The following is a 27,598-nucleotide window of genomic DNA, read 5'->3' as shown; positions in this document are numbered from 1 at the left end:
CGTGTCCGTTCGCTTCCAGGTACTGTAATCATTTTGCACAAACCCTTTTGTCATAATATCTTTATACTTGTGTGTGTGTGTGTATATATATATATATATATATATATATATATATATATTAGGGATGTAACGGTATCAGAATTTCACGGTACGGTAATACCTCGGTATGAATGTCACGGTACGGTATTTATTGAATCATTTACAGGAAAAAACAAAACTTATGAAAATACTCCAAAAAAGTGCCAAAAGTGTCAATGACATACAAATTAGCCATCTATCTGTAAGCTTTGAAACAGGAACTTCAATTTTAATAACAAAAAAATATTAAACCATGTAAAAAAATTAAGTTTCAATTTAGTATTGTTGAAAACTCATCACATTCAACATTTAATCACTCACTCACTTAGATAGAGATGGGTTTAAAGGAAAATTATCATATAAATATAATCTGGTAAAAGCTGGTATCTCTGGGTATTTACAATGTCCCCTGCAACAGAAAAAAAAACCCTCTCATTTGGGACTGAGGTTTCTGGGACAAGAGAGATATGACTTGGCCCAGGTTGACAGCAGTGGGTAACGTTGTGCATTGTCTTTCCCCCACTTGAGAGGACAAACCATGAGTGAGATAGAGATCTCATGTCTGCATCAATCTGAACAGTGTGCAGTGTGCCCAACTTGCAGGCACATGCACACAGAGTGCTCAACCTGTGCAGTGCACATGCCCTTTTTAGTCTTGGATAGAAAGTTCCCTTCCAAAATGATCAAAAGTGCCCCCGCGACGCGACATACCCTCCGTTCCCGCTTTACAGTACGCGCGCGACAACACAGCTGATAAGAACTCGCGCGACAACACCACTATTCAGTACGCGCGCGACAACACAGCTGATAAGAACTCGCGCGACAACACCACTATTCAGTACGCGCGCGACAACACAGCTGATAAGAACTCGCGCGACAACACCACTATTCAGTACGCGCGCGACAACACAGCTGATAAGAACTCGCGCGACAACACCGCTATTCAGTACACGCGCGGCGACAACACAGCTGATAAGAACTCATGCGACAACACCACTATTCAGTACGCGCGCGGCGACAACTCCCGCTTTGGGGATTTTCCAGCTATTTTTGATCCCAGCTTCTAGCAGCACACTCCATTTCCGCATTACTGGATCTGTAGCGACAACAGACCACAAGGGATTATGGCCAAGCCTGGGCTGATGGGAATTGTAGTTTCCGGTACCTCCCGTTCGCTTCATTCGCCTGAGCAAATTTTCTCAGAAGACCTATAGTTTTACCGAGTCATGCGACTACGGTAATATCGAAAAAAATTAATATTGCGGTATGACGGTATTTACAATACCGTTACATCCCTAATATATATATATATATATATATATATATATATATATATATATATATATAATATCTATCTATCTATCTATCTATCTATCTATCTATCTATATATATATATATATATATATATATATATATATATATATATATATATATATATATATATATATATAAATATTTTTTAAATATATGATTATTTTTTATTCTCTATTATTATCATTTTGTAAAATTCTGCCATTACATGTTTTTGACTCAGGCACAAACTATTTGCAAAAATAATTATTTTATTAAGATTGTAAAAGAAAACTAAACTGAGGGCAGAAAAACCAAGAGATTATGAGGCAGCTCAGGCACTGTTCATGTAGTCATATTTATTCATTTATGTGTTTGTTTTTTTAATTATTTATAGCTTTTTTTCATATTTATTATTTCTTGTTATTAATTATTTCATTATGTTTTATGCGTGTGTAATATAATTTCTCCTGCATTGCTGCAATGTTCCTTGATTTTTACACTGGAATGAGAGTACAGAAGAGTCAGGCTTTAAATAGGAAAGTTACTGAAACTCTTTGCTCATTTTTGAGCTAGATGCTAATAGTCTAATCTAATTCAATGAATTACTGTATGCTAAGCTAAGCTAAAATGCTTTTGCAGATCTGTAGATCGGCTGAATGAATTAAAAAATAGTAAAAACCCGCCTGTTAACTCTAGGGGAGCTGTAAAGAGAGCCTTTTTTAAGTGGAGTTTTCCTTTAAAGCTGTGTTTCTCAACCACATTTCTGGAGGACCACGGGCTCTGCACATTTTCCAGGGGCCTGTTTCAGAAAGGAGGTTTACTGAAAACTCAGAGTATTTTAACCCTGAAATGAGAGAAACTCTGGGTTTTCTGTTTCAAAATGGCAGGTTTGTTAAACTCGAGAAAGCAGGGTAAGTCAAGCCTGTTTCTGAAAGAAAGGTAACTTTAACTCAGAGTCAGTTACTGTGGTAACTTACTCTGTGAATCTAACCTGGTCAGAAGCAGGTTTTATTCTCTAAACTCAGAGTTTCTGTCTGTCTCCTCCCCTTTTTTAAAGATGAAGCGGTATTTCTCGCCTTAGCCTTACGTTTCCACACACCTATTTTAATGCTCATTTTGGATACGTGCATAAAAACGATTGATAGAAACGTCATGATGCACATAACTTTTTAAAATATGCATAAAAAACGCGCATAACTGAGTAGGATAAACTTTAGTTCGATAGAAAATGTGCGCATAAACTACGATGGAAACACTTTTACTGAACAAATTACAGTATGTACATTAAAAAAAAGATCATGATCATTTGATAATGAAAATGTGTGTAAATGGACAAACCAGCAAGCTGAGCACACTGCAGAACATCTTAAATATTGTTTTAGTCATTCTAAAATGCCTTAACTGTTTCAGTATTAGTGTATATTATTAATTACCTCCGAACGTCTGGTGCGTGTCAAGAGTCTCCGCGTCTCATGGCATCAGACGCCCCCATGTGTTCATTGTGTTTCAGCATTGTCTTCTGACATCGAGGCGCAAGTACATTAATTAGGCTAAATAAAGAATTAATTGACGCAGCTTCTTCTACCACAGTAAATTCTGTTTTTACTGTTGATATTTGGTGCCAGTTTAATCGGGAAGTGACGATTTTTTTCTCTTGGACTCGTTGGATGGAATTTTATTTGCATCTTTTATGCAATATTCCAGTTTTGCACATAAATTTATGTAATATATTTGGATGGAAACATAGCTATTGCCTACATTTTAGTCACGCACAGAAGAACTGTACTAGAATGGCTTATGCTTTTTTAATAAATAATTAAATTGAATTCACCTTCGATATGCACTGTAACTAGATTAATGGGATTATTATTCTTTCTAAAAATTATTTTTAGTACTGCTTACCTTCTAAATGTTATATTAACCTCTATCACTTGATCAATAAAAAAGGCAGACACACAAGTGCACTGTTAAATCATTTAAAACTAATAAATGTATAAAAGAAAGTTTAGAAAAAATATATAAACGTCACAAATTACATTACTTATTTTATTATACTTAAATATATAAATTCTTAAAAAGTTAAATTAGGCATTAACTTGAGCAGCTGTTTTCCCACGCTAACTGGTTGATGGCTGCTTCTTTTCAAATATATACACTCATATTTGCTATAACTTTGCATGAGAACATCAAGTTCAGCTGGAGAAAGAAATGGTGATCTCTTTTATAAGATATTGCCATAGTCACTCGTAAGGTCTGCGCTCCATTGATAATGCCTTTTTAAAGTCACGGTGTGCGCGCTTAACTCTGAGTTGGTCTACTCGAAGTTGATTGACCCAACTCAGATCAGCTATTCTGAAACCGAAAACTCTGAGTTTTTAATCTCTCTGTAAATCAACTCAGAGTTCAAGTTTAAACTCTGAGTTGTTTGAACCTCCTTACTGAAACAGGCCCCTGGTCTTCTTAACCAAACACACCTAATTCTGATCATCAGCTCATTCGCAGAGACTGAAAAAGCTGTAATAGGTGGGACAAAAAGAGGAGACATCTAAAACCTGCAGTGTTGGTGAACAAACCACTGCTTTATAGTACATAACATTTTAGATTTTTTTAGTAATTTTTTAAAGGGTTTCTTACTTAAAAATTTAATTTTTATATGAAATATTTACAGCTTTCATGTTTAATACTTCTTATATTGGGAATGCAGAATCCCTGAGCTTTTTAAAATGATTTTAAATGTGATTTTAAATATTACTTTGTTTTTATTATAGTTGCTTTTTTATCATTTATGCATAAACTATTTTATGTATCTTTTAGTTATGTACTTTTTATATCTATGTAAATCAAGCACTCTGAAATGCTTCTTTTGAAGGCACAATATAAAATAAAGTTTTTTAAATAATTAAAAATAAACAAATAATTCTAAATAAATGAATGAAAAAAAACTGAATTTGTAACTCAAAATCTGCCATTTTGCTTGTGAAAAATGTTCAAACAGATTATTGTGTCTAGGGTTGTAACGGTATGAATTTTTTACGGTATGATAATCGTCTAAAACAATACCACGGTTTCGCGGTATACGGTATGTTACAAATGTTACAAAATAATAGAACAGTGGAGCAAATTTGACTTTTTCCAAATAATATATTTTCAGTTACTATAAACAACACCACTTACAATGAACAAATAAAAAAATAAGAAAATAATAAATAATGTGTCAAAGTCCAAATAAAGTCCAAATAAACATGGTGCAAATCCTCAGTAAAAAAATAGATATAAATATTTACTATACTATAAATAGTTAAATAACGAAACTAGATTCAATATGGAACATCCTTAGGTTTTATGTGCCAGCATGGATATGGTTGTCTGTGGATATGGATTTGGATGTGGTTGTATGCAGTGCAGACAAACAGCTGCATCTTCATTTGCGTCTTTTGAAAACAGCAATAGCAGCAGTTCGTCTTTGCTGTGTCACTGTTTTGTCATGTTTCTGTGCTGCTGTGCATGCAAAAGTACTTAGTATGAGAATTATTTCATGCAAAACTTTTTTTTTGCGTTTTATTTAGCCGCGCATAAATGTATGCCTCTCTCTCATTCCGTGTTGTTCAAAAAGCTCGTTTTTGGTCCACAAACAAAAGTGAAACCTATGCTTATTGGTTGTGATATAGCGAGTTTGAACCAATCTGGGCATGGAGGAGGGACAATGCATCAATGTATCATGTCTGGTTTGTCCGGAGACACAGTGACGAGCGTTTCTTTGTCAAATCAGCGTTGTCAAATTTTGATGACGTAATCGCACTGATTCCGGAGCCTCCTGAGCCGCGAATGTTATGTGATACAGCACTGGAAAGCTGAGATTCTCTTCTTTATGCCAATCTTTGAATCTTATGAATCAGATCAGCGGATCAAAAGTTATTAAACATTTAAGAGCAATACTTATTTTTAGCCGCGGGCGGCTGTCTCGGTCTTTAAGGGTTAAAACCGTTGATATGCAATTGTTCATGGTATGATAATCGTGCACGTTCAAATCGTGGTAGACCGTCATACCGGTATATTGTTACAACCCTAATTGTGTCTCTAATTCATGCGGTAGATTTTTATGTTATAGTATATGCATGTTATAACAGTATGCAGATTTCTCTGTGTAGGTTTCAGAGTGTATCATATCATTTCACTTGTATTGTGTTCATGAGTGCAGCTTATAATAAGAATAATAAATAATGATTGTTTGTTTGAAGGAGGATATCATTTCCATCTGGAATAAGACGGCCAGCGATCAGGCCACCACTGCTCGCATTAGAGACACTTTACGCAGAGTCCTCAACCTGCCTCCTAATACTATAATGGAGTACAAAACACACACCGACAGCATCAAGTGAGTTACACAACACACACATTAATGCATATATACACACGACTGGTGGAAATGACTTTGTTGTGCAGAAAAACTTCCAAAATGTAATTGTATTGGGTGGGCCATTTGGATACACCTTAATAAAATGGGAATGGTTGGTGATAATAACGTCCTGTTTGCGACACATTATTATATGTGAGGGGGCAAACTTTTCAAGATGGGTGGTGGCCATTTTGAAGTCGGCCAATTTGGATCCAACTTTTGTTTTTTCAGTAGGAAGAGGGTCACTTGACACATCAAACTTATTGGGAATTTCACCAAAAAACAATGGTGTGTTTGGTTTTAACATAGCCCTATTCTTCATGTGTTATTTACAAGTTTCTGACCACATATAAAATGTGTTCAATGTGCTGCTCATTGTGTTGGATTATCAATGCAACCCTCTTCTCCCACTCTTCACACACTGATAGCAACACCGCAGGAGAAATGCCAGCACATGCTTCCAGTATCTATTGTTTTAGGTGCAGCACATCTTGTATTTTCACACCATAGACAAATGTGAAAAATTGAAATGTTCACACAGTCACAGGCCTTAAAGGGACAGTTTAATGAACGATTAAAATCTACTCACTATTTACTCACACTTCACTTGTTTCAATACTATAGGAGTTATTCAATTATATTCTTTTTGTGTTCATGAAAAAAAGAAAACTAAAATGTTTGAAACAAGTGAAGGGTGTAATGAAAATGGTAAGTAATTTATAATAGTAATGGGTGAACTCTCTGTTAATAATGCACGCAGATAATAAACCTTTATTATGTTTAAACTCTGTATTAAACTATAATCATTTCCTGAGATTTGACTATTGCAGATGCACACATTACAATGTCGATGCTGAATCGATATATTGTGCAGCCCTAACTTGAATATAGGTTAGTTGTCTTTACTTCTTTTCTGTCCTTGGCCAAAAACTTGCTCTCACATTGTTAGTGCTGTGTAAGCATTATCAAAATCAATTTTACATAGATTTAAAAACAAATTTAAACAAAAGAGATTGTTGCGTCTTCTATGATATGCTGTAATAAATTTGAATGTCATTGTTTTTCATCATTACATCATGAAAATGTACTTGAAAGATCTGGAAAAGTCTTAGAAAAGTCATGGAATTTTAGTAGTAAAACTGTATGAACCCTGCTAGGAACTATTTTCTTATTCCGGCATAATAATGAAGGAACTTGTGTACTAGTGATATTGCCCAGTGATAATACACAGAACCTGAAAATACTTGAGAGTCAACTCTCACAAATGTCTCCATGCTTGCAAGATCTTCAGGTGCCTACATATTGCCCACATGGCTGCAAATTTCCTTGATTACACTGGAATGAGAATACAGAAGAGTGTACAGAAGGTTCAGGCTTTAAAACAACTAAACTCTTTGCTATTTTTTTTTTAAATGAGATGCTAATGGTCTAATTCAAATAAATGATTTATGCTAAGCTAAGCTAAAGTGCTTCAGCCAGACCTGAGTCCGGTTTTTCGAAAAGTGTAATCCGGGTAAAATTGATCCAGATTTAGTAATCCTTTTTTTTTTTTGCGGTCCATGATCACGCAATCCAGCTTACTTTTTGAGACAGTTTTTCAAAGCAATATTGGATTGGATCAATCTGATCTGGATAGGAACTTTTCAGGATCACTAAATCTGGATTACCAGTGCTCAAGCAGGATGGGAAATCACAACGAAGCTGTGCTTCTGCCCTTTCAGTCTCTTTTTGCAATTGTTGAAAGTGATTTCAGAAATCAGTGATTGCCATTCTTTGCCTTTTTTTGGTTATTCTGTATTTATCGCATGCATCACTAATAAATATTCTAAAAAGAAAAATATTTTCCATTGTGATGAATATGTATATGGGCTATTTTGACAGCTGTTTGGGGGATTATTTTATGAAGCCAAACTTTTCTACTTTGCTGTACATTAAAGCCTACCTAATCACTGTAGCCTGATTGATGAACAAATACAATTAAAACCTTATGAATGAATAGGATATCTTGTAAGATACTGCATGATCCATATTTAGTGTTATTTGATATTTTTAAAGTTTTCATTACATTTTGGGCCTGAAATCCACGATGAATCCACTCTTCTGTTGGGATCAATTTAATCCAAATTTTTTGGATCAAAGTGATCCAAATCCTACAAAAAAGGTCTGAAAAACCCAAACTAAAGGTTTGATCCAGATCAAAAGCAAGATTGGATGACGTGATCTAATCCAATTATGTAATCTGTTTTTTTCTTTTAAAAAACCCATTTTCAAGATATGATCCAATCCCTTATCCAAAATCCTAGTGGATTACTTTTGAAAAACCGAGCCCTGGAGATCGGCTGAATGGATTCAAACCTAGTAAAAATCACCAGAGAAGTTGTAAAACGTGCCTATTTTATTTATTTATTTTAAAGTGGAGCGTTCCTATAAAAACCATAATCATGCTTGAGTAAAAATTTGATTGACACACTAGATGATAATAATCTATTTGTGATGTTTTTCAGAGCTTGGGAGGATTTCCATGGTCTAGTGAACGCAAGTGGAGGACGCTAGTATTTTCACCCAGTGTGTGTGTGTGTGTGTGTGATGGTATAAACTCATGACTGACACGTAAATCACTCACACTAGAGCTGCTCAAACATCAGTGAGATTTAAGACCATGTTCATCGATGCCTTAAAACATTACTTCTTTTTTTCCCCATCTAGATCTATGAACTTTATTTCCCCAATGAAGAGGTCATTTTCTGATCACACCAACCTGAAACTGAGCTGTTTTTAAAAGAAAATGAAAGGGACGCCACAAAATGGGGCTCAGCATGGGTTATTTTTAATATTGAAGACTTCTGGCTTTTTATAAACGTCCAAACAACACCTGAATAAGGAGGAGGAGGAACCAAAACATCAATGGGTGAATGATTTCCAGTCAGCCATCTTTCAGAGAGATAGGGGGACCACACAAACTAAAGGCTGGAAACTGCCACATTTTCCAAAAACAACAACAACAAAAAAAGATTAATTCTTACATTTACCTGACCGATCATCTTAAAAACTGAAGAGAGTTAATTTAGGTCACATTATTATCCAGTGGAGTCGCAGGCTGATGGGGATATTTTACTATAGTGCAGTATTTTAGCTACAGTGTCGAGTTGTTTTAACATAGAACTGTTGTACAAAAAAAAAAACAATTATATTTGTAAACTTATTTGGAGAGCTGTATAATGGCGGACTTGTTTCTTTTCTTCTTTCTCCTGAGCTGAAGGAGTGTAAACCCAAAGGACAGTGCCCTTTATGGATGGGCACGGCGCTGCCTGATTCACTGTGCCTGGCCTTCATAAACACTGACTTTACAATCACTATTCAGACATGCTAACTAACAAACACTGATATATCTGGAGTTACTGGAGGCTGTGGATCAACACCTACTTTATACTGCCTGGACTTCAGTGCTGGTGCTGGACAGTTGTATTCGAGGTACATTAAAAAAAAAAAAAAAAGAAAAACTAAATTAAAAAGTGGAAAGTTTTTAATTATTGATCGATCACAGCAATAAATGTTGATTATGCATCTGCTGCTAATGTTCTGGCTGTGGTTGTGGCTTTTCATGTTCCATCATGTGTGTTTTTTAGTCATATTTTCCCTCTTTGATGATTTATGGTGGGTTATTTACATTTGCTGCATTATTACTGTTGCTACTTAAATTTAATATCTAGGAAACGTTACTTTTTCTGTGATTGAATAGTCGAAGATGGCATGGTGGTTAGCACTGTTACTGTTACTACAGCAAAAAGGTCGCTGGTTTGAGTCCTTGCTGGACCAGTTGGTATTTCGGTGTGGAGTTTGCATGTTCTGCCTGTGTTCCTGTGGGTTTCCTCTAGGTGCTCAGGTTTCTCCCACAAGTCCAAAAACATACATTATAGGTGAATTAGATTAACTAAAGTGGCCGTAGTGTGTACTGTACAGTTTTGGGTTGCGGCTGGAAGGGCATTCGCTGTGTAAAAAAAGAAAAAGAAGCTGTTTCTCAATTTCAAGAATGCAGAGAACAGACTTGTGTTCTTTTGGAGACGGTTCTTGCCAAATCACTTGGGAAGAACAAACTCGGAACACCGCGAGAACAGAGTACACGTCCTGTGAGAAATGAGTTGCTGCGTTCTTCCTGATGGTCACTGCACACATTTGAAATGATTTATTAACAAATGATTTAAACATTACGGCATTCATACAATGAGTTATAGTTTTCCCCTTTTCAATATATGAACTATGCATAAAAACCTTACAAATATACATTTGAACAATACAAAACAAATTTTAATAGGAATTTCTACAAATAAACACCTTTAATGTCTATATGCCTATTTTGTTGGTACTTTTGTCGTCTCATTTAGGTAAACTAAGACAAGCAAGTTATATCCCCAAACACTATAATAAATCGATATTTTAAAAAAATGCTGCGCTTCGCATCTCTTTTATTTAGCCACAATGACTTCTGGGACTTCAAGTGAGATTTGCACTCAAGTCTGCATCGATGCGTCCTCAATATCAAGAACCCCTCCGGGAACTTTCACGCATCCTCTGTTCTTGCAGTCTTGAGTTTTGAAACTGAATTTGGCAGTTGATGACACCGTTACACGAGTACGCAAGAACGCATATTAAGAAACTGCCATATTCTGGAATAGTTGGCAGTTCATTCAGCTGCGGTGACTCCTGATTAATAAGAGATTAAGCCAAGGAAAAATAATGAAAAGTAAAAATGTATTTTTTGTAGGGTCATGTGAAACTACTTTTAAAATTTACTATCATTTTGTATGTAAAATATGAAGCATAATATTTTAACTTGTTTTTAATAATCTGTTGGTTAATCCGTTAACACTTCATTTTGATGGTCCATTTGAGTATTAGTAGACTGTCTGCTTAATATTTGTTGATTCTGCTCCTTTAACAGACATTGTTAAGCAAGCAGGTCAGGATAATTAGGCAAGTTATTGTATAATGATGGTTTGTTCTGTAGACTATCGAAAAAATATAGCTTAAAGGGGCTAATAAGTTTGACCTTAAAATGTTTTTAAAAAAAATTACAAACTGCTTTTATTCTGGCCGAAATAAAGACTTTCTCCAGAAGAAAAAAATATTATCAGACATTGTGAAAATTTCCTTGCTCTGTTAAGCATTATTTTGCAAATATAAAAAAAAACAATGCAAAAGGGGGCAAAAAATTTTGACAAACTGTATCAGGTAGGTCTCGAGAACTCGAGAAAGGGGGATGGGGGATAAAAAAGGTAGGATGAATAAGGTTATTTATTGGAGGGTAGATTTCATCTGATTGGACTAGCAATGATTACTGATGCGAGAGCAGCTGCGATCAATCATATCGTGCTCCTCTCGAAACTACTTCGAAACTTCATTTATTGAACTTCTAACGGGAAAGTAAGCACTTTTTCAAAACCATACTTTATGAGCATGTAGCTTTTATGATTAAAATTAAAAAACAAACACTTCAGTTGTATTCATATTAGAGCTGCACAAATGTTGGAGAAATGTAACACTTCATATTTTTTATTTTGCATTATGAATACAATTCCACCAGATGACTTAATATCTGTATTTGGAAAGAATTTATAATGTAAGATTTATTGGGATGATCCTGCCGTTTTTATGCATCCCCATAAAAATCCAATAAGCAAACTATAAATACAAAAAGAAATAGAATTGAAGGAAACTGAGTTTTATGGTTTTTAAAGTCTAAAAGTATTCATGTAAAATAATTAATAAAAAAATAAACATTCATTCACGTTCTTTTCAGCTTGGTCCCTTTATTAATACGGGGTCGCCACAGCCAAATGAACTGCCAACTTATCCAGCATATGATTTACGCAGCGGATGCTCTTTCAGCTGCAACCCATCACTGGGAAACATCCACACACTCGTTCACACACATACACCACAGACAATTTAGCCTACCCAATTTCACCTATACCGCATGTCTTTGAACTTGTGGGGGAAACCAGAGCACCAAGAGGAAACGGACTCGAACACGGGGAGAACATGTAAACTCCACACAGAAAAGCCAATTGACCCAGCCGAGGCTCGAACCAGCGACCTTCTTGCTGTGAGGCAAACGTGCTACCCAATGTGCCACCGTGCAGCCAAACAATAAACATAATTCAATCAAATGAATCATTATTAAAATAACAAATGGTACAATGTCTTCTGCCTGAATGCTTTTAAAATCATACAATCAAAAATATGAAATTATAAGTTGTAATACAAACTCAACATTGCATTTCCTGCTATGCGATTATAGCAAATGATCACATTGTGATATCGATAATGAAATGATACATCACGCAGCCCTAATTCATATGATTAAATATGCCGCTCGGAGAAGTTTCTAATATTACAATGGCCAACAGTTTATCAGACAACTAGCAGCTGTCTTCACATAATATATCCTAATGAAAATGTTATTGCCCTATAAGCGATAGATACACAACTTAAGTTTAATACAGTCAGGATTTTGATGACTGCTTAAGTCTAGATAACAATCATCTTTAAAGTTGACTAGCTATTTAAAAGTAACTAAAAAATAATAATTGAAGATTACTTCACTAAAATACATATAAAAACAGTGACCTTCAGGCTATGTTCTATTTAAAATAGTTTGTGTATTTCACTTGCTAAAAAATAAGATCACTTAAGTCGTGTGGAAAATAGCACAACAGGTTTTTCAGCAGATTTTGATGCCCTAGAAATTTGCATTTCAATTAGTACAGTAGGATTCATAGAAATAGTATTGTGCAAAATTCAGTGATCAGCGTCTAAACCCAGTTTTTGTTCAAATGCTTTGTTCAGGCATGATTACTGTAGTTCAGATTTAATTAGCTCAGAAAAGCATCACTCATCTGTGTTCCTGTGGTTACCATAGAAACAATGCATTGCTTCATCATAAGTCATCGCAGTTTTATATAGATGGGCTCCCACTTCACTTCAAGGTGATGTTTCCAGCTTGAAGCAGACGGCTTTAATGTTTGCTTAGCTCATCTCAAAAAACATGTGATTCTGCAAACAGATAACCAATACAGGAGTTTAGCAGATTAGTAAAGCACCAGCATGTGCGTATGTGTGTTTGGTAACTGACCAGCAGAAAGGCAGCAGCGAGTAACAGCACTTTAGTGTTCAAACTCATTTCTTGAGGAACTGAGAGAGAAAGCAATGCTTTGTTTATGCAATTCTTGAGCTGAAGCTACAGTACAAAAATGTAAAAATAAATAACTTGTAAAATGAGTATATTTGTCTGCTTCCCTGCATAAAGGCTGGTCCATATTAGCAGGGTTTAAAAAAACTATTTCTTACCATCCAGTCCAAAGTACTCATGATCCATGTTACACTTGTCATTATATCCAGGCCACTTCTTCCATATGCGGCCGATACTCTCGCCAATAGTGGACACCACCTTTAAATGGGGAAACAAGACAGTAAGAACAGCATGAAACGGTGAGCAATGTATGCCAAGCCAATTTAAATTCAATCTATAAAAATTTCAAAACCTGTATTAAAAAAAGCTATAAAAACATATTAGTTGCTTTTACAGTAATTAGCTGACTTGACAAAGGTGAGTAAACCTATTGTTTTTGAAGTGATTGATTAAAAACAACAACAACAACGAGTGTACTCACTTTTTTAAAGCGATTAGTTTATTTTAAAAAGTGATTATGCCGCAGTCACACTAGAGTTTGAGCATGCAAAATTTTGTGGTACATTGCTGCGAAAAGGGGCGGGATTAATCAAGATGATAAGACATTTAAGAAAAAAGCGACCGATTAGTCCATGTTTTAAATTCTAGTCCATAGAGGTCATGTTTTGATCTTCAATTGGTCTCAAGCAATCATATGATGCGTTTTTGCAGGTCAGAGTTCACCAAGCTTGAACTTTCCAACACAACAAACTGTGAAACTTGCCGCACGACATTGGGTTTCCGGTCTGAATCATTAGCGTGCATATGAATGGAAGTCTATGGGGAGAAAAGTCCAGTGTGATCGCCGCTTAAGTTGACAACAAAAGTGAGTTTACCTGTTGCTCTTACAGTAATTAGCTGACTTTACTTTAAAAGCAACAAATGTACTCGCCTTTTTTAAAGCGATTAGTTGAATTTATAAAAGTGAGTAAACCCATTGCGTTAAAAAGTGATTTGTTGACTTTACTTCACTTTAAAAAAGGTGAGTACATCCATCGCTTTTGAAGTAAATTCAACAAATCACTTTTTAACGCAATGGGTTTACTCACTTTTATAAATTCAACTAATCGCTTTAAAAAAGGCGAGTACATTTGTTGCTTTTAAAGCGATTGGTCAAATTTGTAAAAGTGAGTAACGCATGACTTTGGACTTGTGGGGGAAACCAGAGCACCCGGAGAAAACCCATGCGAACACGGGGAGAGCATGCAAACTCCACACAGAAATGCCAACTGACCCAGCCAGGACTTGAATCAGCAACCTTCTTGCTGTGAGGCGAACGTGCTACCCACTGCGCCATCGCATTGCCCTTTAAATCGAGTAGTTAGCTTTAATTCAAAAAAGGCAAGTACACCTGTTGCTTTTAAATCAATTAGTTGCCTAGCTAGCAAAATTCATGTGGCTCAAATCCGGCCCACACCAGACACTTGCATCCGGCCTACATTCCGCATGGAATGATGGCACTTGGGCAGTCCACTTCTGTTTGCCAAATCTGGACCACAATTAAGCCATAGCATCACATAACTAAATGAACCAGAACCGACCCTATTCTGGGCCACAATTTGCTTTTATTCTGGCCCACATCTGGCCTACACCTCACACTTGCTGGGTGTGGCAAAGTGCAACAATCTAATCTAAAGTGATTAGTTGACTTTACTTTAAAAAGGTCAGTACACATTTAAATTTAAGTTCTAATTTGATTCTAAAACTAGATGACATACTTGTACCTATTATAATAGACATAGAGTGAATAGTTTATATATATATATATATATATATATATATATATATATATATATATATATATATATATATATATATATATATATGTATATATATCATATATATGTATATATATATATATATATATATATATATATATATATATATATATATATGTATATGTATATGTATATATATATATATATATATATATATATATATATATATATATACATATATATATATATATATATATATATATATATACATATATATATATATGTATATATATATATATATATGTATATATATATATATATATATATATATATATATATATATATATATGTATATATATATATATATACATATATATATATATATATATATATATGTATATATATATATATATACATACATATATATATATATATATGATTTATATGATTTATATGATATATATATATATATATATATATATATATATATATATATATATATATTTATTATTATTATTATTATTATATACATTATACATTATATACATATATATGAACATTTACAATTAAAAAAAGATACTATAAAGAAAATAAGTAATGTGAATATAGATACAAGAAGCAGGTTAATTAAATGAAATGTAAAAACAGCTTGCCATAGTTAATGTAAACAATGGTTGGGTTTCAGACCTGCAGCTCTTGCTCAGACAGGCATCGTGTGTTACAGCAGGAGCCCTGGATCCTCATAGCAGAGATTCCCTCAGAGTCACACACCTCCAAATATGGCGTGAACATACTCCACCTGATGGGTCAACAGCTCACAGATCATACACACTCATTCGTTCATTCACTTTTCTTCGGCTTAGTCGCTTTATTTATCAAAGGTCGCCACAGCGGAATGAACCCCCAACTTACCCAGCATGTGTTTTACAGAGCGGATGCCCTTCCAACTGCAACCCAGCATTGAGAAACAACCATACATTTTAAATCACACACATACACTTATGGCCAATTAAGTTTATTCCATTCACATTTACATTTACATTTAGTCATTTAGCAGACGCTTTTATCCAAAGCGATAACCTATAGCGCATGTCTTTGAGTGATCTGGTTTCCTCTACAAGCCCAGAGAAAACCCACTCCAACACAGGGAGAACATGCAAACTCAACACACAGAAATGCATTCACTCCAAAGAGTTCAATTTTAGTCTCATCAGATCAGAGAATTTTGTTTCTAATGGTTTGAGAGTCCTTCAGATGCCTTTTGGCAAATTCCAGGCAGGGAGTGGCTTCTGTCTGGCCATTCTACCATACAGGCCTGATTGGTGGATTGCTGCACAGATGGTTGTCCTTCTGTAAGGTTTTCCTCTCTCCACAGAAGAAAGAAAGAATCCACTCACGGATGATGGAGGCCACTGTACTCATTGTACCTTTCAGAGCCGCAGAAATGTTTCTATAACCTTCCCCAGCCTTCTGCCTCAAGATAATCCTATATCAGAGGTCTACAGACAATTCCTTTGTCTTCATGCTTGGTTTGTGCTTTGACATGCACTGTCAATCCTGGGACCTTATATAGACAGGTGTATGCCTTTTCAAATCATGTCCAATCAACTGAATTGACCACAGGTGAACTCCAATTAAGCTGCTGAAACATCTCAAGAATGATCAGCGAAAACAGAATGTACCTGAGCTCAATTTAGACCTTCACAGCAAAGGCTGTGAATACTTCTGAACGTGATTTTTCTTTTTTTTTCTTTTTTTGTAAATTTCCAACAATTTAAAAAAAATCTTTTTTCACATTGTCATTATGGGGTATTGCGTGTTGAATTTTGAGGAAATAAATGAATTTAATCCATTTTGGATTAAGGCTATAACATAAAAAAGTGAAGCGCTATTAATATTTTCTGGATGCACTGTACTTTTAAAAAACGAAAATATGAAAAGAATATGTTAAACTGGTGTTTATAAACTCTGGTTTTGGTGATTTTGGTACAATCAGGATGTTCTCATGTCACACTTAGTGAACCAAGCTTATTACTGTCCTTACCAGTGCGTGAATTCATGTACACAACCTACTGATAAATGGCCCAGGGTACTAGAGTTCTGATTGAGACGCACCCTCAGCGATCAGTTTATAAATTATCCATTTTCTTTGTGTAGCAAACATTCTTCTACTTTCCTCTGCTAAACTTTTGTGTAATGCAAGGGTCCAATAAATGTTAAAGGTCCTCATGGATATGCCTATAAAATTATATGATGAACACTTACAGCATGTCCTGTTTCCACTGAGTGGTAATGTACGGGTCACCTTTATCAGGCTTGCGTTTCCATTGCCAGAATGGGACTAAGGTGGCGTGAGCGGGGTGTAAGACAAAGTTTTAGTCTACGTCATTCTCAGTCGAAGAACTGTCAAAGGTAATTCACGGGTCATTCACAAATCATATGATAAGCACTTCTCACAAAACAGATGCTTTATATACATATAAATACTTGTGTATAAATGTTCATTACTTCTATGAACAGGATATGATTATAACTGCAGTTCAATGATGGGGCGAAATAAATTACTGTAACGTCTACAATTATATAAAATAAATGAATAAAACATAAGAACACGTACAGACCCTTACAGTCCCCGATATGTTACCAATTACAGAAAAACTGCACACAACATACATTTAGTCCTTAATTGGGTTCAAAAACAACACGCAACATATAGCCTAGTCAGTGCAAACCTCTCATCTGTATCTTTAATCTTCAGCAGCATGTTACCTTCTGCTGCTGAAGAAATTCCGAGTTCATAATAGTCCAAAAGGTGATGATAATGGTTAATCATGGTAGTTTGTTCATGTTTTAGGTTGCTGAAAGAATCATTTGCTTTGTTTATTCAGGCTTCTCCTTCTTTTTTCACGTGTCACTCTTCCATTTATGAAAGGATCGGATGTCAAAAGCACTTCAATAATCACGTGCACGTGATTATTATCAGGTCCAGAAGTTCATTATTTCAAATATAGACACACAGCGACTGATCGCAAACTCTGGATAAAGTAAAACCGCTTAAACTTTTAAACAGGCTCGTAAAACAAAAGGACACAGAAGCTTTTATTCTTCTTGGCTTTGTGGCTGTTCATCAAGACAATGACAAGGTTTGTTTGAGCTCGGGTTGACCATGGCTTTTTATTACTGTATATTGTCACTTTGGAATAAGGTTCTATCTGACATTTTTGTCAAAATTAAGTTATTGACATATTCTCATTAAATGACAACTTATTTACAATATGGGATGTTTATTTTGTAAGTTGTTTGAATTTGAAGACTTTAAAAAAAAAAATGTTACACATACTGTTTGCTATATGGAATGCAAAACTTTGAAGCTCGATATCTCAAAAATATTCTGAATGCAGATAGAGTCTTATGATTCCAAAGTGATGATCTGTAAATATTATTATGGTGTAATGCCTCGATTGTGTGTTTAAAAATAGTGCTTCCTTTGTTTTCATTCTCCTGCTTCTGTTCGCTATGGTGACGTTACTCTGTAAACCAATATTGTTCAACTGCGCATCTGGCTTGCTGTCTTTTAGTACCCATCTGTTGTGCTAGGTAAACTTTGCAAATTGTACCTAAAAAATGGTAGGGTATGGTTCGCTTTTGGCCCGTTTTTACTGAGTGGTTTGGTACGGTTCGGTTTAGTACGCTTTTACGGCTGTTTCCCCTGTCAAAAGGCATAACAAACCAAACCAAACATGAGAAAGGGTACCAAAAGGTGGAGCAACACGTGTAGCTGAACGCTGATTGGTTACAGAAAAACGTCACAAGCTTGTGGAGCAAGCCAGAATGAAAACAAAGGAATCCCCATGTTTTAAATACTGTACACAGCCAAGACGTTACATTATTATACTATATGCATATAATAATGAGCCATGGATGACCCGAACTCAAACAAACCTTGTCGTTGTCTTGATGTACAGCCACAAAGCTAAAAAGAACAAAGTCTGCCGTTGTTTTACAAGGTCATCTAAAAGTGAAAGCAGTTTTCGCTTTCTCCAGGGAGCTCGCGATTGTGTCTATATTTGATATAACGAACTTCTTGAGCTGATAATAACAACGTATGTGTAAATATTTAAGTGTCTCTGATATCTGATCCTTCCAGAAAAGAAAAGAAGCGCGAAAAAACAAAGGAAAAGCCCAACAAAACACAGAAGCAAATCGTTTCAGCAACTTAAAACATGAACAAACTGCCATGTTTATCATCGCCTTTTGGACTATTATGAACTTGGAATGACAGAATTACTTTCTAATAGAGTTTACATGTGCTGGTGAAGATTACAGACACTGATGAGAGGTTTGCACTGACTGTGGGCTATATTGAGTGTAGTTTTTGAACCCAAATAAGGACTAAATGTATGCTGTGTTTGGTTTTTTGTAATTTGTAACATATCGGAGACTGAAAGGGTATGTTATGTGTAATATATGTTGCATTCATTTATTTATTTGATATAATTGCAGACGTTACAGTAAGCTATTTCGCACTGTCAGTGATCTGCAACTATAATCAAATTATGTTCATGGAGAAGTTAGTAATAAACATTTATACACAAGTATTTCTATGTATAAAAAGCATCTGTTTTGTGAGACGCACCTCTCATATGACAGCTTTACTGTAGGCATTTATTGCAGGGAGAATAACGTCGAATGAAACTTGTACAACACGCCCACCAAAAGAGTACCCTTGGTAGTGGAAACACAAGCCTGATAAAGGTGTTGGCGTGGGTTCCTCTGGGTGCTCCAGTTTTCCCCACAGTCCAAAGACATGCACTATAGGTGAATTGGGTAAACAAAATTGACTAGTGTATGAGTGCGTGTGTGAATGCAAGTGTGTATGGGTGTTTCCCAGTACTGGGTTGCAGCTGGAAGGGCATTCGCTGTGTAAAACATATGCTGGATAAGTTGGCGATTCCTTCCACTGTGGCGACCCCTGATGAATAAAGGGAATAAGCCGAAGGAAAGTAAATAAATGAATTTGGAAACAGATTACATAATCCAGATTGCATGTAATTATTTACATCCCAGCAGTGATGACAACGGCAAATCAAGATGCTCAGTCGGCCAAAAAGCCACAATACACTTCCAAAACAAATCGCTCAAAGACGTGGCGTGTCAAGCCTCTTAATGAGACTCGCATTTAATGATTTTGTTTTGGAAAAGAGTTTTCTCCGGCCTAGTGAATGTGCATTTGTGTGTGTGTGATGGATATAATGTTAGCCTGTCATGACCTGATGCTCAAAGGCTCTGTGTGCGACAACAAACAAACACGGCACTGCCTTTGTTCACGACTGTCCTGAGGAGGAGGTCATGTTGATGCTTTCATATCAGAAAGTTCATCAAAGTTCTGTCTCCTCCTAAAAGGGTTAATCCAGGGTTAGTTCCCCCCTGACGCAGTTAGAAGAAACACAATGGTGACCTCGTCTGACCTCTGCACAATAGTTGGCACTGTGAAGAGCCATGATGTGGATGGCAACGTCTGCACAATAGATTTACAGTACAGGCGTTTAGTTCATCCATTGCACAACAGTTAGATCCGCTTGACAACATGACTGGATATGCTGAATTCTGAGTGTGTTAAAGGAATAGTTCACCCGAAATCGAAAATAAAACCCTTATTTGACGTTGCTCACCCTCAAGCCATCTTCAGTGTTCAAGATTTTTTTTTCTGTCAGACAAACACAGATGTAGTATAGACCATTTTGAGAAATGTAAACATTAACAATGGCCCTAATTTACATTTTTGATTTCCAAAAGTGCCACATATTGGTAAATAATATTATGACAGCTGTTTTGACACCAAGTTATGATGGAACTGCCTCTTGTTACAGTTATGAAATAGTTTGACAACAAGCAGGATATGTTTATGGGCCAATTACATCACCACATTGAAATGGACATGCAGTATTTCGACATTATGTTACTACCCTGAGATCCCCGTATATCAGAGATTCATCCACACAGGGCCTTAAAATGTTTGCTGGATGTCTACCTTTGGTGAACTGTCCCAATGATCTCTCTCTCTGCTGTATAGGCCCTTATTTCCATCAGGCAGCAGCCGAGGCAGCACATGTCGGCTCTCAGGGGCCTCTCGAACAGAAAGACACACTCCGAATCCTTATCAAAGCCCCTTAGTGAACAGGATCGAGCTGGACCGCAACACTGCATACACATGCAGGAGCTCTCTGAAGAGATGAGACACACCAAATATCAAGTCAAGTCGAGCCTTATTGTCATTCCACCTAATGTGTGGAATAAAATGTGCCTCTCAGGACCACAGTGCAACATAAATAACCAATCATAAATATGAACAACAATGGAGGTAAGAGCCATTTTAAACCTATACATAACATAATGAAGTGGCAACCTTGCTATACAAACTTTGCATATGCTATACATATACATACTTAACTATCTGCATAACCAGACAGACTATACAAGTACCTTTACATATACATAAGAATATTGTGCAAAAGAGGTATTTTAAAGTTGATGAAAAAGCAGTGCAACATGATTTGTGGTACCTTCACAAGTAAGCATTGTTTTCCTAATTGAGTCCTTGTAAGATGGAGTTTAACTAAATTGTTTGGCGCATATAGAGAGAGGAGTGTTTCTATGGGTGGTTTGTCAAGCCCACTCACCTGTGTGAAGCACAGTGTTTTTATAGATATGGAAAGTGATTGTAAGAAAGTGTGTGGTGCAAATGTGCAGACTGGTGTAAGTGTTCGGGAAAGTATTGCAAGATGCTTTAACATTTACTGTACCCTCAAAAAAAAAAAGAAAGAAAGAAACTATATAGCGGCTAGTTACTTATTCAATAAATACTAGTGAACATTTATGAGATACTTGAACGTATAAAAAAATGACTAGTAAAATTTGTATTTAATTCTACTATGGCCATTCTGTAGTCTTAAAATACTATAGTTATATCATAAGATGAGAAAAAAAGCAGATGTTGGTAGTAAGAGATTTATTTTTTCTCAACAGAACAGTGGTACTGGCATCTCGTAACACAAGTACAGCAGTTTTTGTTAGATATTCAAATGCATATACACGCAAAGACAAAAATAAAATGAAATTATACACCAAATTTAGAAAGACAATCACTAAGTACGCTCTAGAAAAATTCCAGAGGGATGACCAGACACGCCAGAACCACTCAGATCAAATATTTAAATTATAGGTTAATTCTTCCAGTGGTAAAAGTCTGGTCGCCTGACATATTGACTGAAGGTATCTGAACAGTTGACCATACTACTAGTATAAATGTTGTGGCCAAGTATATACAAAAATTCAATACACAGTTCCACTGTCCCCAGAGGTATACTTTCTGGATAGTACAAAGCAAATGTTTTTCCAATGAATTTTTGAATAGTTTAGTGAATCTCTTTCCATAACATTTTAATTTTGTTACAATACCAAAATACAGGCGTCAATGTCTGCCTTACATTTGAAACATAACTGAGAACAATTGGGAAATATTCCATGGAGGCGAACTGGGGTTGAATAAATCCTGTAAATACATTTAGAAATTTGTTCATGTACCAAAACTGAAGTGTTTTTGGGATAGATATTTGAGCAGACGGATACCCATTCCTCATCACTAAAAATAGGCCCCAAATCCTTTTCCTATATCACCCTTAAAAAATCAAAGGTTGTAAAACCAATAATAGACAGCAATGTACTGTATACAACTCAGAGATCTTTAAGTCTCCATGAAGAAAAAAGCCGTTTTTCTATTTCAGTAAGGTCAAATTGTATATTACCATATTTTAACTGTAACTTTAAAAAGTATCAATTTTGAAGAATTTTTAAAAAATCTTTACTGGGAAGACTAAACTCCTGAAAGGATTTTATTTAGCCATCATCAAATAAGTGACGTACTAGAACCTAAATAATAATGACTAGAATGTAAAAATATGCATTAGTATCTAATAAAGAAAAATGTCTATCTAATGAATAAATAGTATGTATAAAAAAATTACACTGCAAAAAAATGCTTTTGTACTTTTGTCTTGTTTTTAGTCCAAATATCTAAAAAGTCTTAAATCAAGAAGAATTTTCTAGGCAAGCGAAATATTTCTTTAAGTGACAAAATTTAGTGAGTTTTCTCTTAAAACAAGAAAAATAATCTGCCAATGACGTGACATTATTTTGCTTATCCCATTGGCAGATGATTTTGCTTGCTTTAAGGAAAAGCTCACTTAATTTTGAAACATTGTTTCTTAAAACAATTGATTTAAGAACTTGATTTAAAAAAAAAATAGATATTTGGAATAGAAACAAGATTAAAAAAATGAGAAAAGCTTTTTTTAACAGTGTAACTATTTAATAAGTGGGTGTAAGTCTTATCTTTTAAAAGGACACCAGAAGCTTATGAATAATAAAATGTATATAATAAGTCATTGTTATAAAAAACATTATCAAAAAAGTACTGGCAGCATATAATAGGTAGGAGACAGTTTTATAAATCAAATATTAAAACTGCCATGCACAAGAAAGAAAGATTTATTGCAATTTAGTTGTGTTTAAGTGTTGTACGTGGCAATTTGGTGGCTTTGTGGGTGTGAAAAATAGAAGGCTTCAGTATTGCAGCACATATCATCTCTAATATTTACCTTCAACCGCCACAAAGAGCTGATCTCTGTTCTCTGAGCAGATGCTGTATGTTCTCCGGGCTACACACTGTGGACCTGAGACATCACAGGATAAATAAAACTTTATTAAACATGCTTTTTATTTACAGAGAAAGTTATACAGTATACTGTATCCCAAATTATGCCTGAGCTGTTCCAAATAAATAATGATAATAAGTATGAATATACAGACATACTGTAGAAATGCTGTTGGTTCAAAATGATGAATTATTATTTATTTATTTATTTATATATTTATTAATTATTTCTTTTATAATTATTTAGAATAATCTCTAAATTTTAATATAATAATTAAGTATGGTTGAAATAATAGCAAATATTATTTATTCATTCATTCATTTATTCATTTTCTTTTCGGCTTAGTCCCTTTATTCATCAGGGGTCGGACAGCGGAATGAACATTTAGCCAACATTTAGCCAACTTATCCAGCATATGTTTTACGCAGCGGATGCCCTTCCAACTGGAACCTATCACTGGGAAACACCCATACACTCCTATACACACATACACTGGACAATTTAGCCAACCCAATTCACCTATAGCGCATGTCTTTAGATTTGTGGGGGAAACTGGAGCACCCAGGGGAATTCAACGCAAACACGGAGAACATGCAAACTCTAAACAGAAATGCCAACTGGCACAGCCGAGGCTCAAACCAGCGACCTTCTTGCAGTAAGGTGATTGTGCTACCCACTGCAGCACCGTAACACCCAAATATTACTTATTTAAGTATTATTTTAAAATGTCACTTGCTCATTAAATCAGTCTGTTGCAGTTACATTTTTTAGCAATAGCCCAAATACCATCATATGGGTCAACATTATTGATTTTCTTAATTTAGAAATGATCAATTATTGATTTATTATTATTATTGTATTATTTTATGCCAAAAAACATTACAATATTAAGTAAAGAAGTACATGAGATTTTTTTGTAAAATTCCTACTGTAAATATACCGAAACTTATTGTTTGGTTAGTAAAGTGCATTTCCAAGCACTTCTTTTAGACATCTTTAAAGCTGATTTTGTCATTATTTCGAAGTTTTGAACAATCAGATTCAAGTTTTTCAAACAGTTGTATATCAACAAGTGAAGTTCATTCATAAACTAATTTCAAAAGGATCATGTGCTTATGATTTATCACGGCCAGTCTCACATTTGCTAATCACTATCTTCCAATCATATGAGCCCTAAGCTACTATAAATAGCCACAGTTTTCAGTTCACTTTATCTTCGTTTGGAAGAAACCCCCATCCTCCTCCTTTACCTCTGATTGGGCGGCACGGCGGCCCAGTGGTTAGCACTGTGAGCCTCACAGCAAGAACACTGCCAGCCCTGGTTCAACAGGACCGGTGGGTGTTTCTGTGAGGAGTTTGTATGTTCTCCCCGTGTCCGCGTGGGTTTTCCCCGGGTTCTCCAGTTTCCTCCCACCATCCCAAGACATTCAACATACATAACAATCAAGCTTTATCTAACCCCTTGTGTTCCCTTAGCTAACGCAGCGGGGGAGTTCTGAGATCCACCGAGCTCAGGCTCCCCTCTCGCTCTGCCAACGGGAGGAAGCCCCGGGCTCGAGGAGCCCTTGAGCTCTGGGCTCTCTCCCGGGACAGCATGCCAAACAAGCTTTTATAAATCATCAGCTAAGTGTGATCTCTTGAAAATATTGTCCTATCCAAACAAAGCATTTATCAAGGTAATGCATATTTATTCAGTATCCTTCAGGTTATTTATTAAATCACAATTTTAAAAAACAGACGCTTACAACTGGTTATGTGGTCCAGGGTCACAGATAATATTAATTTTAGTATTATTTATTATCATTGTAGAAATGTTGTGTAAAATGATCCACTTCTTGTCTGTCTCTTTTGAACAATTTATTGCATCCTTGTTAAATAAAGATATTGATTGATTTAAAAAAAATTGTTTTACTGACTTCTGAACAGTAATATTTTTTTGTCATTTTATATATTAATAAACACCATTATAAAACATATATGTTATCATTAAATGCTTTATCACTTAAAAACACCATGTATCATTCACAAAAACTGTAAACGAAAAAAAGGGATATGAGTTATATTTACCCTGTAGCTCAGGTCTGGCAGTGATGTGGAGTCTGGTGACTGTCCTCAGAGCAGTCAGTTTCCCCAGTGTTTTGCTCACAGTGTGTGTGTTTGCGGGTCCCTCGTGGTCTCCTCTGTCCTGTAACACCAGCGTAAGGTCCTGAGTATCTCCAGCAGGTCTGATCTGCCTGTGAAACGTTCTGAAAAGCAGGTCGATGTGTTTCTCTCTCTCCACGCCAAAAGGAAGAGGCTGAGTGGTCACAGATGAGAAGGCCTGACACACACAGAAAAGAGAAACAGTCTGTCTCAAAGTCAAGGCTAATGTATGACAGTTGGCATTGTAAATCAGTGAGAATTGGCATGTGCAAGGCAGCGGGGAAAATAAGTATTGAACACAACATGTTTTTTTTTCCTGGAAGAATCTCTCATACGGAGAATGAAGGCACATGAATTGTTCAGGTGTGATTTGATTCCACAGACTTCGACAGAGTATCAAAACCTTGATGGTTCTGTCGGTCTCGTCTATCAAATCTGATCTTTTTTTTGGATTTTATATTGGATTCAAGTCAGGTGATTGGCTGGGCCATTCTTCAGCTTATTTTTCTTTCTCTGAAAGAATTTGAGAGTTTCCTTGGCTGTGTTTTGGATCATTGTCTTGGTAAAATGTCCATTCTGGTTTCATCTTCATCATTCTAATAACTGAAGCAGCTAATATTAGGAAGGGCAGAGGGTTGCTGAAGAACTACTAAGAGATTTCAGCTGCTGTCTGGGCTCTCATTGTCTTCTACACTGCCCTTTCTTCATGTGTTCAATACTTTTTCCCCTGTCTTTTAATTACACGTAACTTCATTTCATATATTGATTGCTTTTGTTTTTAACAAGCATCTGGGGAAAAATTTAAGTCAAGAGCACCTTTAGAAACAGGTTTTCTGAGAAAAATGGTGACATGTTCAATACATTTTTTTCCCACTGTATATATAATGAAACATTACATTGCGAGCAGAAATCAAATATGCATGCAATAAATAGTCAAAAATACAAAATTAATAAACAGCAATAGCAGTTTTTAAAAATTTATAATAAGAGCATTGGTGGGAAATAAAACATTTCTTATTGGTTAAATTAATCAACATTAATAATTACTCATATTATTAAAAAATTATATGTATACACACACACACACACACACACATATATATATATATATATATATATATATATATATATATATATATATATATATATATATACATACATACATACATACATACATACATACATACATACTGTACATACACGCACGAACGCACACAAATAGAATAAATTTTTAAAAACTAAAAAGTAAAGAATTTTAATATGTAAATATGTAATGTAAATAAGTAAAGAATTTTAATAAATAATATTTAATAAAAGATTTTATTAAAATGTTTAATTATAAAAACTTGACTAAAATACTTTTAGGTATCCCTACATGTTTTAAGGAAACCAAAAATAACTAAATGTATAAGAAGGGGAGAGATAAATTAAAATAACTACTGAAATAGTGGATCTAGGATTTTCATAAAAACAAACACATTCACGTTTTTGATTAATCCACACCTAAGGATTTTTTCGTTGTACCCATGCTAACATAACAAATCAATGCATTGACTAAAATTTAATCAAGTGTGAAATTAAAACTTTCTTACCATATCAGATAATTGCTTGGCAGGTGCAGTAGTGATGGGAAGAGTGTTTTCCTTCAGCGATAAACAGATGCTGTGTGTTAGCAGCTCCACCCATACACACGTATCAGAAAGTGTGTGTTAAATGTCTATATATTTCCACCGAGCAGCAGCCCCTCCTGCCCCGCTCTCTTCCTCCCGGATCTGCTCTTTGTCTAACAGAATAGTTCCAGTAAGCCATGAAATTTAGATCCTCCTCAAGTCAGTTGGGAAGAGCTTTATTACCCAAAAACTGAAGCACTCCATGTGATTTAAACGGGTCAAGAACTGCCTCATCTTTATTTAGTAAGTTTTACGGAGGTCTACATATTATTTTTTTTAAATGTATGTCAAACATTTATATAATTTATAAGCAACAAGCTGTTTTTCTGTCGTGTTTAGGCCACTCTCTCAGACTCCT

At 35.3% G+C, this 27,598-nt stretch overlaps 2 protein-coding genes and 1 long non-coding RNA gene across 10 annotated transcripts in view; 2 read left to right on the top strand and 1 right to left on the bottom strand.

The window, feature by feature from the left end:
- Window positions 1-9,345, top strand: part of eif4e2 (eukaryotic translation initiation factor 4E family member 2) — a 14,605-nt gene extending 5,260 nt beyond the window's left edge. Inside the window, exons 5-8 of one of the 5 annotated variants that reach the window (XR_002459729.3) lie at window positions 1-19; window positions 5,611-5,747; window positions 8,273-8,378; window positions 8,475-9,345. The exon at window positions 1-19 is cut by the window's left edge and continues 134 nt beyond it. Coding sequence is in view for 4 of the 5 variants with exons in the window: in XM_021480199.3 (XP_021335874.1) it covers window positions 1-19; window positions 5,611-5,747; window positions 8,273-8,321 (205 nt within the window). In the remaining variant the exon portion in view is untranslated. 5 annotated transcript variants of the gene reach the window in all.
- Window positions 8,892-27,598, bottom strand: LOC100536708 (phospholipid scramblase 2). 4 transcript variants are annotated; one of them, XM_073929628.1, is made up of 9 exons: window positions 27,424-27,598; window positions 27,163-27,353; window positions 25,496-25,748; window positions 23,372-23,446; window positions 20,746-20,938; window positions 15,402-15,513; window positions 13,116-13,215; window positions 12,901-12,959; window positions 8,892-12,821 (listed from the first exon to the last, which is right to left on the bottom strand). In XM_073929628.1, the coding sequence occupies exons 2-9, from the start codon at window positions 27,163-27,165 to the stop codon at window positions 12,795-12,797; spliced, it is 822 nt and encodes a 273-aa protein (XP_073785729.1). In that variant the 5' UTR covers window positions 27,166-27,353; window positions 27,424-27,598; the 3' UTR covers window positions 8,892-12,794. The 4 variants fall into 4 exon arrangements, with proteins under 4 accessions (XP_073785729.1, XP_073785740.1, XP_003197974.2 ...); XM_073929639.1 differs by lacking the exon at window positions 12,901-12,959; XM_003197926.7 differs by having other exon boundaries at window positions 10,909-12,821; window positions 27,163-27,598.
- LOC141378703 (uncharacterized) lies at window positions 13,167-21,521 on the top strand. The gene is made up of 3 exons (XR_012393936.1): window positions 13,167-13,256; window positions 13,669-13,822; window positions 20,788-21,521. It is a non-coding gene; the product is annotated as an uncharacterized lncRNA (long non-coding RNA).

The sequence above is a fragment of the Danio rerio genome, chromosome 2 (genome assembly GCF_049306965.1).
Source record: "Danio rerio strain Tuebingen ecotype United States chromosome 2, GRCz12tu, whole genome shotgun sequence".
In the NCBI taxonomy this organism is placed as follows: domain Eukaryota; kingdom Metazoa; phylum Chordata; class Actinopteri; order Cypriniformes; family Danionidae; genus Danio; species Danio rerio.
The sequence above is the reverse complement of the archived record's forward strand: the minus strand, read 5'-3'. Positions and strand labels throughout refer to the sequence as shown.